Source organism: Rissa tridactyla, chromosome 15 (genome assembly GCF_028500815.1).
Source record: "Rissa tridactyla isolate bRisTri1 chromosome 15, bRisTri1.patW.cur.20221130, whole genome shotgun sequence".
Taxonomy (NCBI): Eukaryota; Metazoa; Chordata; class Aves; order Charadriiformes; family Laridae; genus Rissa; species Rissa tridactyla.
The window spans coordinates 3,807,305-3,822,528 of record NC_071480.1 but is presented as its reverse complement, the minus strand read 5'-3'; the positions used below and the strand labels follow the sequence as shown (position 1 = coordinate 3,822,528).

The window sequence follows — 15,224 nt, the reverse complement described above, 5'->3', positions numbered from 1 at the left end:
TACCCATGTGCTGCAGAGATGCGATTCCAAGGTTGGTGTCAGGGATCCAGCTGAGCCGGAGGAGGGTTGGCATCTCCTCCCCACTCCCACCCTTGGGCCAAGCTGCCTGCCCGCTGTGCAAGCCGAGGCAGGGGTGTTGCTGTAGGAAGCCCCTGTCCTGCAGAAGGACCCCTGTCCTTGCCTCCCTTCTCCTCTCCGTGGCCAGGAGCTGCCCCGGCGGCGCTGCTGCTCAGCGGGCGGTGGAAATCCGCCGCGGTGGCCGGGCGCCAGGCCTTGTTATCCAGCCCCGGGGCCAGAAAGAAAGGCCACACAGATCTGGGGTGGGTTTTGCAAACTTCGCTTGCTGCAGGAAACCTTTAATGAGCTGCAGGATGCTCGAGTGGTGCGTGCCAGGGGCGTTCCCGCGCGTGTCTGTCCATCTCCCCCTGCAGCTGCAGAGCCGTTGGGTTTGGTGATGGATGTTTACAGATTTAGGACCTACCTGGGTAGAGCTAGGGCCTAAATCTGCAAATTAAAGAGGGAAAATCCTAAATAGAGCAAAGACATGAGCAGGAGTGTGGGCTGATGGCCTGGCTATGCCTGGGGGGATGCGGAGGACCGACGGGGTTGCGTGGTTATTGCTGCCTGTGCTGGTTTGGGCGCCACTGGAGGTGGGCTCCTTCTTATCAGCCACAAACGTGGGTGTTTCAGGGAACGCGTAGGATTCAGAGCTGTGGGCTGGGTTTTTTCCATCCCTCAAGGTAAGAAGAGAGGGCAGAAGCTGGAGAAGCCTCAACGTAGAAATGCTGAAAGCGGTGCTGCAGCTCGCTCTGCGGCTGCTGCTGTGCCCGTGGGTGGGGAGACAGGAGAGGGCAACGCGCTGGGGGGGATGCCACCTCCCATGGGTGCTGTGGGGGGCCAGGACCACGGAGGACTGGGACCAGGGGCCGGGAGGGACCCAGTTGTGGCGTGGATGGCTGCAGCTGAGCATCTCAGCGGCGGTATTTCACATAGAAGATGCTGGCGTCTCCTCTGCCCCGTGCCGGCTCCCCAGCCCGCTTGTGGTCCTGTCAGGGGGAAATCTCCCTTCCTTCCTCCTCAGCTCTTGGGATTATTATTTTTTTTTTCCTCTTTCTTTGGAGAAAACAATGCTTGAGGGCAAGGGAAGCTGGCCGGCTCCAGGCTGGCTTCCCTCTGCAGCGTAACTGGCTCCCGAGCTTTCCTTGGGGTTTGTTTCTCGGGGATGCTGGATCAGGGTGGCAGCAGATCAGCACACCGAGCGTAGAAACCTCATGGAAATTTGGGCCGTTTTTTTTCTTTTTTTTTTTTTTTTTGCTTTTCTGGTTAGACTTTGCATTTCAAACTCAACTTACCCTGAACATTTCTTCTTAAATCCTGGGCAGGAGAAGGAGAAGGATCCTCCCCTGCTTGGAGATGCTGATGCTCATCCCTGGGGGCCTCCTGGCTTTGAGCACCAAGTGCTCAGATGGGTTCAGCTTCGAGCTGAAGCTTTCTCCAGCAAAACACAGCCCCTGAGACATGCTGTGCTCACCCTTAGAGGGTGCCGGCCATCCTCCAGCCTGGGGTCTCATATCCCCTTTGTCCCGGTGGCTTTGTGCTCCCCCTTAGGCTGATCCTGATCGCCACCATCACCCTGAGCCTGCCCTGTTTTTTCCAGGTGAGACACAGGACCCAGGGCCATGCCCGTGCGGAGTGAGGAGCAGCTGCACCCTCGCCCCGTTGCCACAGACGCCCCGCGGCCGCCGTGCCCACCCCCTGCCGCAGACCCGGCCCGGCCATGGAGAGCGCAGGTGGGTGACGCTGGGGTGCTGGGGAAGGGGGGTCCTGGCCAAATTAACCCGCCTCATCTGCCTCCTTGTCCCTCCGATAAAACACGTGGGTATCTAAGGAGGATTGGCTGCCGCGGGGCAGACCTTGCCCTTCGCAAGGCGTTGGCAGAACACACTGGGTAGGTGGGAAATGAGGCACGAAGCAATGGAGGGGCAACCAAAAGATTTGCTGTAGAGGGGCACTTTGGAAGCACCGGGTGTGGCAACCATTCACATTTGAATTTTAAAACAGTTTTACGGTATTTTTTTTAGTGTCCATTTCCTGCCCCACCCCCCCCAATCTGTGTTTTATTTTTCATGCTGTTTCACAAGGTGGTGATGGTGTCCCAGCACCTCAAGGTCAGGATATCAATGCTGAAATGTCTTTTTTTTTTTTTCTCATTTCTAAGCCACTACTGTTTGTCGCTGGTAGGTTGAGACTGTTTTTAGATCAAAGTGCCTCTTGTTTGTGTTGGAGCGAACGCTTTGACGCTCCGCTCCCCATGAAGAAACCTCAGCAGATCATGACCGTCGTCACTTTGATTTAGAAAAAGAGGACAGTATTTATATCGGTGCTCAGGAGAAACTTCCCCTGGTAATCAAAAACATATACACAAATGAAAAGAATAGGAAATTTCAAATAGTCCATTATTGTGTAATTCCCTAGTGCAAAACCAATGAACACAGCAGTGAAATTGAGGAGCTTTACAAAATCACTGGAGAGAAAACAAAAAGGAGAGAAAACACAATTTTCCAAAGCAAAATTTTTACATTTCCCCAAACGACACTTCCAAAATTTCAAAGGGCATTTTTGCACTGTAGTTTCTCCCCGCATGGGCACGATGGCGTGAACTGTGCGGGCAGAGATGGGGCTGCCCGTGTCCCACGCACAGCTTCGCACAGCATATGTGGATAGTTGTGGACCCAAGTGCGTGGTTGTTTTCTGACATAGCTTTGACCAAAGCCACGGCAGTGGGTACACCTCTGCAGAAGACGCCTGAATCGAATGAATCCTCACCACAAACATCCTTAAGGGGATGCACTTCCCTGGGGTCACACAGAATCACAGAATCGCAGGCTGGCGGGGGTTGGCAGGGACCTCTGGAGATCACCCAGTCCAACCCCCGGCCAGAGCAGGGTCACCCACAGCAGGTGGCACAGGAACGCCTCCAGGCGGGTTTGGGATGTCTCCAGAGACGGAGACTCCACCACCTCTCGGGGCAGCCTGGGCCAGGGCTCTGCCACCCTCACAGCAAAGTTCCTCCTCCTGTTGAGGTGGAACTCCCTATGGTCAAGTTTGTGCCCGTTACCCCTTGTCCTGTCCCCGGACACCACTGAAAAGAGCCTGGCCCCATCCTCCTGACACCCCCCCTTTCAGTATTGATAAGCGTTGATAAGATCCCCCCTCAGGCGTCTTTTTTCCAGCCTGAAGAGACCCAAATCCCTCAGCCTTTCTTCACAAGAGAGGTGTTCCAGTCCCCTCAGCATCTTGGTAGCCCTTTGCTGCCCCCTCTCCAGTCAGTAAACAGAACTATTTTGGCTCTTGGGCTGTACTCAGGAATAAGCCATCTCCAATACTTTAAATTTTGCATTTCCCATCTGTCTTTTATGCCGGGCTCGTGTCTGCTGCCCCTCTGCCCTGGTCACCATCTCATTGGACCCATGGCGCTGCAGTCTTTGGGCTTGTAGAGGGCAAGAGTGGCTTGTCACGTCTCTGGCCATGCTGCCAGCCCTGTGAGCTAATGACAAGGAGGCAGCAAGGATGCTGTGAGGGGCAAAGTGCTCCTGCTCTCTGCCGTGCATTCACCAGTGGGAATGGTGGCAACTCTGGTGTGCCATGTCCACTCCCCTGCATGATGACCCTGGGCCTGCACACCACCTAAAAAGGCACAGTAGAAGAGCAAAAAAAGTCTCTATTTTTTGCTTCAAACACATGCTGAGATGGTGCATGGATCTGCATGGGACGAGGGGGCAGAAACTCAACGCTGCCCCAGCTACTGCATGATCCTGTCTTGATGGTCCTCTGTCCATAGGAGCACTCATTGGAGATGCCCCTGTTGGTCTGACCCTCCAGCTGAGCTGTAAAATCCCCCCTGTATTTTTTCTGTTTCCCTTCCTGTAGCTCCCAATCCACCTCCCCCAGTCACTGTTCCTTGTAAAACCCAAAGCACCACCTGCTCCACCAACCCGACCCAGCCCAGTCGGCTTTATCTCCTTCCAGAGCCAAGGAAGGATGTTTGGAGACTGTGGTCCTTGAGCATAGCTCTTAAATAGTGTCACCCTGGCTGCTGCCTCCGTTTCTTGTAGGTAGAGTTGTGTGTGAGTGCCCACCACTGTTCTTCTGCCATCTCTCTAATGTTAGGGAAGGTGGAGCTGCAGTGGAAGAAGTTGTGGAGGGAATGAACAAATTCAGGACCAAAACAGGGCAGGAAATGTGGTGGTAATGACACGAATCCCACGTGGACAAGGCAGCTTAGACCAAGCAGTATGTGTCTGGAGCTCCCTTAGGACCTGAATCAATTCCTCCTTGCTTGCACCCTTGCCATGCAGGCGAGACCTGCTCAGGCAGTGCTGGCAATGGTCTGGAACCCACCAGTGAACACGGAGGCAAGAACCTGCCCCAGGGAAGAGCCGTGGGATACGGTTACCACAAACATCTGAGCTCCTCCTCTGGATCAGGCCATGTTCTGGCTGCTCCAGCCTACAACTTCCTACAGAGGGAGAACATCACGTAATAAATATCCAACTTTATATAATGCTTTTTTTTATTACAAAGGAACAAGAATCGTTTTGCCGATGGGGAAAGAGTAGCCCAGGGTAAGGAGGGACATGCACAGAGGCCGTGGTGGAGCAAAAGAACCTTGCAGCGTTCCTGGCTGACACCCCACGTGCTTTCAGGGCTGACTTTTCTTTTACATCTGCACTGTGTCGGCACGCATGGCCACCACGAGCCCTTGCCCCATGTACAAGTCATACCTCAAACTGGGTCTGAGGCTGTCAGAGTTACTGTTGGCCGAGAGCAGGATGCAGTTTGGTTTTGATGTGAACGAGGTGCGTGTGGTTGTTACCAGGCAGCAGCACCAACCTCAGGTCCCTGCTTGGGGGAGCAGAAGATGCTCGGGGCCCACAGGTGGCTGGTCACACGTCGGGGAGAGGCTGCGAGGGGTCATGGGTGGAAGGCAGGAGGTGACATGCCCAGCGTGGTGGCCCTGCCTGGGTTTCCCAAGAGGAGCGAGGTGCCAGTGGGGGCAGCAGACCTTGTTGCAAGAGTGCTCCTTGTGATGGGTTGAGGACAAATCCATGTGGTGCCAAAATGCAGAGGTGTTTCTGCTCTTTCGTAGTGCCAAGTTGTGGTTTAATTTTGTCAGTTTCTATATTTAATGTGCAAAGATTTACTGAACGAAGGGAGAGAAGGGCTCTGCAGAGCTCGTGCATGGGCAGTCCTCTGCAGAGCTCCCCTACCACTGCACTCTCCAATATGGCTCCACAGGCCACCTCACCATGGGGCGTCATTTGCCCCCCAGCTCCAGTGGCCCTTGGAAGGGCTCTGGCCTGTTTCCATCACGGCTCATCCAGGCTTGAAGCCTGCTGAGACAGCCATCCTGAGGGATGCAGGGAGGGTGCAGTCCCCGCAACTCACTGTACACCAAAACCAGTGTCTCTTCCTCCGGGGTTGTCCCCGGGTGCCAGTCTCCCAAGGGTGCTGGCCTGGCTGCTCACGTCCTCTCCGTCCCTGCAGAGGTGGAGTCCGACATCCTGCGCCGCGTCCGCACGCTGCTGCGAGAGCTGGACGGTCACCACCCCGCCTGCCAGAGTGATCGAGGTAAGGCAGACCCCGGGTACAGCTCCTGGGGGTCAGCACTCCCCCCAGGTCCCCCCCATTGCATCGCTGGGCCATTGCATGGTCCCAAACCTCACTGCTCCTTTCTCTCAGACAGCACCAGGGTGGGGGGACACGGGGTGGCCTCACCTCCCTGGCCCTGCTCTGCCCTTTCTAACCTGCTCTCGGAGGTGCTAAATCTTTGTCAAGCTCCTGGTGTCTGCCGTGCACCAACCTCAGCAGCTCCCATCCCTCCTCCTGCTTCCTCTACACCCTTCACTCGCCCAGGGGGTCCAGCATGGAGGTGGGACATCAGTCGCCAGAGTTTGTGATGCTGTTCCCAGCTCTGACACCGACTCGCCGCACGGCCCCGTCCAACTCACTTAACAGCTCTGAGCTGGACTCTCCCCATCTCTCCCTGCAGGGATATCGCTCAGCTCCTGGCTAAAGAGTCAGTTGAAATCCCCGTGTTACGGTTTTGGAGAATAAAACTCTAGCTGACCCAGCAACTGGACTGCTACAGCCTCAGGAAACTTAATTGATTTTGAAAAATTGATTTTACTTGGAGTGCACAGAATATTTTACGGTCAATTAAATTTGATTTGGTCTGGAATGAGCCTTGACATCCACAGGACTGAGATGCTTTGTGATCCTTGCTCCGAGTGTGAGCTGTCGGCAGCCAGTGTTCAGGTGCTGTGTGCTGGGACTAACATGCCTGGGGGCATTCCCACGTTCCTGGGGGCAGGCAGTGAAAGCAGGCAGTCGTGAACAGAGCAACAGAGGGAACGGGAAACAAACTTCGTGCCCATTGCCCTGCCTTGCTTTTCTGCAGCCTCCCAGTCCTTGGATCTCTGGGACCTTTTTCCAAAGGCTTCCCAGTGTTAGAGGTGCGATACAGCAATGCTGCATCCGGAAGCGGGGCAGCAGCATGACTCGTCCCTTGCAGAGGGGCAGTGATTGAAGCAGAGGGCAGAGAAGCCTGGTTTATCTCTGATAGTGATGCCAATGTAGCATCCCAGAGCGTGATTTTTGCAGCAACGGTGCCCAGGTCTCCTGATTCCTCTGTCAAACTCTGCCCCGGATCCACCGCTGCCCTGCTCTGCAACCTCACCTCCTTCTTGGCTCTCACTCCTCAGGGATGCTGCGATGGACCCTGCATAAAAAAATTGACCAGAATCCCAGTAACAGCTCTGTCCTGGTCAGGATCCTGGTGAAGGAGCTGGAAAGGGTGAGTGCCGCCTCAGAGACATCCCCTGAGCACTGGGATCGGCCCCTCTGTGGCGTGTGTGTCCCGCCGCAGGGCCGGGGGAGCGGAGGGATGGGGATCAACTCCACCCGCAGGGCTCTGCCTCCCTCCTGGGGCATCCCGGGCTGGAGATGGCTAAGGTGTTTTTAGGGACCTTGAGCCTGGCTGGGGACTGTAACTCAGCAACGAGTGAAAAACTCAGTGGGACACCAGGACTCCAGTAGCTCGTTCCCAGCTGACGGCTGCAGGGACCAGGATTTGCCCCAAAAGTGACAGTGAGCCACGGGCAGAGCAAGGAACCTCCTCAGGCCATGCCGTAGCAGCCAAAGGGAGCCGGCCTTTGCAGCTTGCAAATAGCAAAGTGCAAAACGCTTCTGAGCACCCCCAAATCTCCCTCATCCCAGCCCAGGCAGCTGTAGTCACAGGCACAGTGGAAATTTCTCCTCCGTGTCACTCATTTCTGCCCCGGAAGGTGTCGGAGCAGAAGCACCTGACCCAGTATCCTGTCCTGAGAGCATCTGACGGAAATCTTGTCATGGATTTTTTGTTTCATTGATTTGTCTTGTCGTTTTCTGGTTTTGTGTAAACTTTTAGCACCCTCAGCATCCTGGTGCGACCTCGTTTGTGGTCTGATGAGATGTCATGTGTAGAAGTCACACCTTTTCTTAGTAGCCTGCCTCATTTTACCCAGCGCCCTCTCATTCCGCTGCAGGGAGGAAGAGCCCATGTGTCCCCCCTACACACACACCTCCTCCTCCCCACCCTGGTGAAGGGCCCCTGCGAGTCGTCCTTTGTGCAGAAACCTCCCCGTACCATTTTCTCTGCCCCTTTGCCGTTTCTCCTGTTGAGCTGGAAGGATGGAGCCGCCTTGCCCGGCATCGCTCAGCTCCCGCGTTCTCCTGCCCGCTGCCGCTCAGCCCCGCGGGGGCCAGGCACCCTCTGCAGAGGCCGTCACCTCCCTCCGTCCCCTCCCGTGTCAGTGTCAGCTCAGCACAGACCCCTGAGCGCGCAGCGCAGTGCTGTGAACATTGATCCATTATTCCTATTCTCCGTTTCCTGCCTTTTCAGCCCCTCCGAGGCCGTTTGCTGCCTCCCCGCGCCATGGCAGTTTAGAGTTTAGCTTCCCTCAGTGCCTCCGGGAGGGATCTTATCAAGCGGCTTTTGCAAATCCAGATAGACAGGAACACCCGCATCGCCCTCGGCTATGGATGCAGGGATTCCCCCGGAAGGCTTGAGGTCTGCTTCCCTCTGCAAAAGCCATGTCACTCCCTCCCCGTTATAACAGTTATCACTCTTGCTTTCCTTGCCCAGGAGGGATGTCGGGTCTCCCGGTCTGTAATTCCCTTTGTCTCCCTGAAGCTCTTCTTGGAAATCAGTGACACTTTTTTTTTTTAAATTTTATTTTTTTATTCCTCTGGTACTGCAGCAGCTCTGAAGAGGCAGTACCAACCATAGATAATAATTTAGCAATTTCACGCTTGAGTTCCTACAGGGCTCTGGGCAAATATCAGCTGGTCTCAGCAACTCAGTATTGTTCATTTTATTGATTGTTTCTAAAGCTGTGCTGCCATCAGTTCCATTTAACTCAGATCCAGCAGCCCTGAAGAAAGCTGCCGAAAATATCTTTGGGATGAAAATGTCTTTCCCAGGTTTATCCAGGGGCATTCCTGTTGCTGGAGCTGTCGGTTGAAGCCAGGCTTCGCGGAGGGGCCAGGGCTGTGTTGGCTTGAGCATCCATCTGGCTTCCCATGGGCCAGGATGGGGATGCAGGAGCATCCCTCCTCCCTGTCCACTCTGGTCCCGCACCCACCAAATGTAAAACAGGCTTTTTCCAGAGGGCTCCCAGCGTTTTTTTTTATTTTTCACATGACTTTTTGCAACAGAAAGGAGCTCCTCAATGCGCTCTTAGAAACTTTTGCTCGCTCTCTCCCACCGTGACTGCTGTGAATGTGCTCTGCAGCTCCCGCTGTGCAAACCACGCTCCCGCAGCAGCTCCCAGAGCCTTCACCTCCCTACGACAGCCTCCAGACCTTCGAGGTCGTGGTGGCCACGGCAGCGTGGTCCACCCCTCTGCCCCCATACCCCTTCCCCAAGGCTTGGCTTGCATGGGATGCCCACCAGGCAGGACCTCTCTCCCCCGGGGACATCCTGCCTACCCTGATGGCCTGTGGAGGGACCCCAAACCCCACCTTGAGCTGGGGGTGAGCCACTGTGTGCTCACCCTGTGTGCCTGAGCCACCGAGCAGCCGGGACCCAGCACATCCCGGGGTCTGCGGTGGCCCCCGGCTCCAGTCCCAGCCCCCTGCCAGGCGCTGCCTGCGCTGACTGTGCCTTTTGGTCCCACAGGCGGAGCGAGGTGACTTCAGACATTACATCATCCCCTTGCTGCACACGCTGATGTACACCTTGATAAAGGTAACCTACCATGGGCTTCGCTGGGACAAGCTCCAGGGAGATCGGAGGGACCAACCTGAAGTCACTCAGCACCTCTTCCTGTGCTGAAATATCACAGTGCCTGCCCCGTAAAGCCCTGGGACTACCACAGATGGACCCAACCGTGCGTTTCCCAGTGTGATGTCTGATGACTGAGACACTGTGACGTGTATGAGAGTGACAGGTCCTTCCAGCTGACCCCCTTTTCTGGAGGTGTTTAAGCGCCTGATGGTGGAGGAAGCCACAACCTGGCAAAAATGTGTGCCCACAGCCCTTCAGTGGGTATTGCTGGAGGTTTCCAAACCATCCCAGGGTCTGGTTCTGCTTCATATACTGCATTTAAATCCATGTTGAATTTGGCGTAGCTCTGTGCCCTCCCACCCTGGGGTCTGTGGTGGGGAGAGCACCCTTAGGGATCACTCCTGCGGCATCTCCTTATTTGCCCCTTTCTCGCTCCAGGCTCCTTGCATCTCCGACGAGCTCTGCAGCAGAGTGTATGACTTCTGTAAGAAGCTGCTCACCCTGCCCAAGCCTTTCTGCACCATCGGTTTGGACTATGCCATGAGGCTGAAGATGGAAAGGACAGCACCGGGTATGAGGGCTTCTCCACTCTGCCTGCGCAGGGCGGGGTGAATGGCTTTGATCCTCGAGGCGATGATTCCGGGGTTTTGGGGGGTTTCCATACCTGAGCTGGTCTTTGCCTAATGCAGTGAGCCATGGCAGGGATTTCCGCAGGGGTGTGGCCAAACGCTGGGGCTCTTAGGGATGGATTTGGGTAGGAGGCTTCTCCTCTCCTGATTTCATGCAGCTGAGCTTTAGTTATTAGCGGAAAACCTTGTGGTCCTCCTGATGTAGGTGGTGGCATCACCAGCGTCAAGTCCAGCCCACCTAAGGCAGGTGTATATGCACCCTCTGTCTATAAGGGAAACAGGGTGCTTATGCTCCAGCCGGAACACCTCAGTAAGTTTTGCGGAGGTCTCCATCTAAAATTGAGCTGCAGGCTGACAGCATGGGCTCTCTCTCCACTACTGTCTCTCATGTTTTAGACACTAAAACAGCGTTAGTTCCTCCAGAGATCTTTCCCTTTTAAAAAGCAAGTCAGAGGAAAACTCTTATTTTCCTTTTTTCTATGTTGCTCATTAAAGTTCTTCTTGGTAAAGGCTTCTTTAGTAAAAGTCTTTAAAAGCAATCTAAAACAGTGCAAGGTGCAGACACCTTGTGAGGTGGAAGTAAAATATGAGAAACCTGATGGGAAATCAGAGAGAGGGTGCCGTCCTCGGTAGTCTCAGCCCATCACCATCACTTCAACCGCTCTTCCCCAGTATCACTTTGTCTGGAGCTCCAAGGTCCACCTTTATCTCACCTGACTTCTGGTAAAACAATGATTCAGTGTGGAGAGATGGGGATCTCCAGCGGGGTTTCTCTGGGAGCACCACAAGGTTCACAAGATGATTGCACCCGAGCAATGCGGGGTGGACGTATCTTCCCCACCCTACAGCTGGGTGAGGGTAAAGTACATCCCTTCCGATTCAGAAATGCATTGTGTTCTTCACATCTACCCAAATGCTGTCCCCTGCTGCGGCCCCTGGTATGGAGGCCGGGAGTAGGGCCCTTCCTCCTGCTTCCGACTCCACTCCTAAGCTCATAATCCACTAAACAAAGGAAGGGAAATACAGGAAATTGTCCCTGAATAGAAGGGGTTTTCTTTTTATGTAGCGTGGTCTATCTTTGTCCTTGACTATTTTTAACTCTGAGCCTGAATCTTGGCTCTTGTACATCATCTCTCCAGCAATGAGCGTTTGCCGACTTGGCAGACCCACCATCAGCCACTACAACCGGGAGCAGCGCTGAGCTGCTCTGGTGGGTTGTGTTGTTATTTCCCGTGCTCTGACTCCTGCCTGTTTATCTTCTTGCATTCGTTAGGTACATTGTACCAAAGAATGGTCATTTCCGAACAGAGTCTTAAAAGCGACCCGTACCCTTATCAGGAAAAGTGAGTAGCGCCTCTTCAAATGTGCTGTTACTTGTATTTCTTTTGTAGTCTCATAGTGAAATCTATCCTTTTCCTGTGCCCTGAATTAACTTTGGATGGAACAGACGATTTGGACATAAACGACATGGCAGCATATGGTCCTGGGGGAGCTTTGTGTTGGGAGAGCACATTCCTCCCATGTGTCTCAATTTATTTCCATGGTCCTGGGGGCAGGGAGCCTCCCTGGGCAGGGAGACAGGGCAGAGAAGGGGAATATCAGCAGCAGCCCTTTTTCTTTGCATGGGATAATGGAGATCTGATCTTCTTACTCCAGCCCTGATGTCAGTAACGGGGAGTCCTCGTCTCATCTCCCTCTTTTCCCGTCTTCCCGCCCTATGCAGGATTTTCATCTTTGCCGATCCAGAGCTGCTCTCAGAAGCCATCTGCAACGCACTGGTCACCGACACAGAGGCAGCTCAGGTGTCCCAGAGTCCCCGGGCGTGCATGTGCTATGTGGTCATCCACGCCATGCAGGCGTCCCTGGGCGAGGGCTGCGATGTCAGCGGCTTAAAGAGAAGCCTCCAGGTAACTGGCACCACTTCTGCGGCATCCCGTATGGTTTTCCAGTGGTCCTGCTCTTGCTGGGCATGTCAGAGCAGGGAAAGGATTTTTGGCAAGTGGGGAGACCCCTCAGCTCCTCACTGCAGGTTTCCATCTCCAGTAGCCCCACCAGTTACTTGCAAGGCCGGGCTACAAGTAGAGCTAGTGTTAAAGGAAAAAATTCTCCAAAAATAAGAGTTGCTATAGCAAAAGCCAGAGGTTTTGAATCTTCAGTTTGATTTTTCAGTTTTGCACAGCAAAGCTGGGCTCTGCAGCTGAAATACAGGCTCCTCTGTGATCCCTGGTTTGGCACGATGAGTCATTGCAAAACCATCTCGGCAGAAATGTTTCAACCAGTTTTCTCCCAGACCTCCTCCAAGGAGCTGTGGTGTCCCGGTAAGACAAAAAGCTGGTTCAGATAGGTGACTTTGCAGGGGGTCTCAGCAATCTCCACGCAAGAGGACGCCTTTGTGTGTCTGCTGTGCCTATCTCCCCAGCTTCCACTTGAGCTGTCACTGGAGCTGCCAGCTCTGCTGCGGGCTCCCTGAGCTGGTGGCAGCTGGGAGCACAGCACCCATCAGCTGCAAACCTGCCAGAAAAAAGTCTAAGCAAAGAGCACAGCCAGCAGCTCTCCTCCTCCAGCCTTCCCCGGGCACAGGAGGACATTTGTGTCCTCTGCTGTGAAACAGTAATTTTTGCAGGAGTCATTTGCCCTCTTTCTGTCCCCTCCCGCGGCCATGCCCCTGGAGCATCTCTTCTTTTCACGCCTCCGGGTGCTAATAGCTGCTCCTCATGACAGGACATGCCCACGAGCGACATTGAGCACTGGTTCCGGCAAGTGGTGGCGGCAGTGGAGTGTGCAGGACACGAGGCGAGCGCAGACCGCAACCAGCATGCAGCGAGGCTGGAGGAGATTTACCACGCCATCCTCAGCACCTTGCAAGCAGGTGAGCTCCAGGCCAGCCATCATGGTGGGTGAAGGGAGCCATGAAGCTGGCAGGTCCCTGCCGTGTCCTCACCATTGCCCTCCCATAGCTGTCCATCCCCACCTCCCCTCTGCCTCCACTTCAGCAGCATCCATCCCCGGGATCAGGTCCCTGCAGCCTGGCTCCTTGCAGTGACCTGATGTCCATGATGCCAAACGGCACGTGGCAGTAGAAGGCAGATTTGCCACCTGAGGAAAGGGACCGTCGCAATCTCTGCTGCTAATTCAGCTGCCCTGAGGCCTAGAGACACGTCTCCATTGTTTGCAAAGGGTGCCCTAGTTGTTCATCTTCATTGTTCAACCACGGGAGGTTGGACAGACTCTCCAGTGCTCTGCTGGTGTAAGACACATCTTGCCATGGCCTAGACTGGGGAGACACTGTGCACCACTCCCTGAAACCTCCTTGCACTGCTGTGGTGGACAGTGGTACTGCCATCTCCTTCCATCCCTGGCAGTGCTCTATTCCAGCCTGGTGCCATCGGGGCTACATGGACTATAGTCCCCACCCATCGCAGCTCCTTACACAAATCTGGGGAAGACCAGAGGGAAATGGGGATCATGCTTCCCTCTTGCTCCAGGTGGAAGGTCCCTGCATCCCAATGCCATCCCCAGAAAGAGATGGAGACTGTCCCAGTGCAAGATATGGTCAGGAGCAGACAGTGGTGGAGGGAAAGGAGTGGGACCATCTCCACTCCATTGGACCACCACTCCACCAAAAGGTGGCAGGGAGCTATTCAATTGTCACGCTGCTTCTCCCCGAGCCATAATGGGTTAAAAATAGCCAGCGATGGTGGTGGCAGAGAGCTCTCCTTCATCTCAGCTGAGATCGCCAAGGGGAGGTCCTGCCATGAGCATTGAAGGCCCAGTGCTCAAAGAATGTTTTATTTATTTTGCAATCCCTCTGCTGTCTGCAGCAGAGCAAGGTCCTTCACTTGCCTGTGACTGCTTCCCCATCTTTGTTCCGCCCTTTCACTGATGGTGTAGGAACCTTTTCATGGCTCAATTGGTGAGAGTAGAGGTCTGTGGTTACAGTCTCAGGTCTGTCCAGAAGGCGACCAGGGTGGGAGATCCCTTGGGGTTGGCACAGGCTCTCTCAGCCTGTGTCTGAAGCACAGCACTGGTCGGGGTGCAGGAAAACTGTCTGCTCCCATGTGTCACAAGCATCCTTGTTTCCCCCAGGCGATGCTTCCTTGGGAGGGCTGCAAGGTACCCCTCTGCCCAACCCCAACATCAGCTTTCACCTCTGGACAGAAGAAGACCAGCTCTGTGAGTGCCCTGGGGGGGCTGTGACGAGTTCGGATGGTACCTGAGGCTGGGAAGCCTGCACAAAACATGCCATTTAGCCCTGATTCTTGGGCTGTGAGTTTCATAACACTTGCCCAAGGGCCAATCTTGTGGAGGCTCGTGCTGACTGCACCAGCCTTCCTTCTTGTGGGGTGTCGGGGTCAGGTCAGGCGATGAGGGGGGAAGAGGGGTGAAGGAGATGAGGGGGGGAACCCTGTGGGACAGGCTGCATCAGGATGCACCCAAAGTGCCTGATTTGAGTGATACTCAAACTGAGCTCTCTTCATTGTGCAATGTGAAATGGGACTGAAAGACTGACTCCTCTTGGACCCTCTGGTGGAGATCTTGACCCTCCAGTTTGCATGAGAAGAGGGGAGCCAGGGCAGGACTAGGGCTCAGCCGGGGTTTGGTTGTATTTCCCTCCTCGAGCTCCCTTCTGCCCACAGGGAAGGAACTGGTGCTGTTCATCCGCCCGCTGTCGCAGAGCTGTGAGCCCAACTGCCTAAGCCAGGACCTGGACAACTTTGAGATCCAGGACATCATTTCGGACTGCGAGTACTGCGAGCAGACCCGCTTCTCCGTGCTTTCCACCGACAGCGGCATCGAGCGAGACCTGCCCGCGGCAGCCGAGGAGCCCTTCGCCCCTTGCAGTGCCGAGACAGAGCAATCCCGGCTCCACAGGAAGGGTGGCATTAAAAAAAAACTGTCACCGCTAGAAAGCGTGGCCTTCCTGCAGGCTGGCTGCAACAGTGCTGGGGCAAAGTCCCCGGCAAAGTCACAGAAGAGAGTGAGCGTCCTCCCAGAGCCTGCAGCCCCACTCCAGAGGCTCCACACTGCCCGCATCGTGCTGCTGGGGGACGACCGGATCCTGGGGCGCCTGGCCCAAGCCTACCACTCTTTGAGGTAACTGGTGGCCACAGCCTCTTTGGCCCTGGGCGCTTGGGGAAAGGGAGGGCAGGGTGAGGGCTTGCTCTTCAGCCTGCTGATGCAGCCAGAATGGCTGGGGATGGGGTTGGGCTCCAGTGGTACCTCAGACAGGGTGGGACACTACAATGTCCCATGGGGAGGGGCTGTTT

The 15,224-nt window shown here is 55.0% G+C and overlaps 1 protein-coding gene across 4 annotated transcripts in view; it reads left to right on the top strand.

Moving 5' to 3' along the window:
• Positions 1-15,224, top strand: part of PIK3R6 (phosphoinositide-3-kinase regulatory subunit 6) — a 38,135-nt gene that overhangs the window by 12,220 nt on the left and 10,691 nt on the right. For all 4 annotated transcript variants that reach the window (XM_054222084.1, XM_054222087.1, XM_054222085.1 and 1 more), the window contains 10 exons: positions 1,658-1,790; positions 5,548-5,631; positions 6,765-6,856; positions 9,221-9,289; positions 9,767-9,899; positions 11,231-11,300; positions 11,681-11,864; positions 12,679-12,826; positions 14,044-14,130; positions 14,595-15,051. In XM_054222084.1, coding sequence (XP_054078059.1) covers positions 1,778-1,790; positions 5,548-5,631; positions 6,765-6,856; positions 9,221-9,289; positions 9,767-9,899; positions 11,231-11,300; positions 11,681-11,864; positions 12,679-12,826; positions 14,044-14,130; positions 14,595-15,051 — 1,337 coding nt within the window. In that variant the 5' untranslated portion in view covers positions 1,658-1,777. The remainder of the gene's footprint in view (positions 1-1,657; positions 1,791-5,547; positions 5,632-6,764; positions 6,857-9,220; positions 9,290-9,766; positions 9,900-11,230; positions 11,301-11,680; positions 11,865-12,678; positions 12,827-14,043; positions 14,131-14,594; positions 15,052-15,224) is intronic.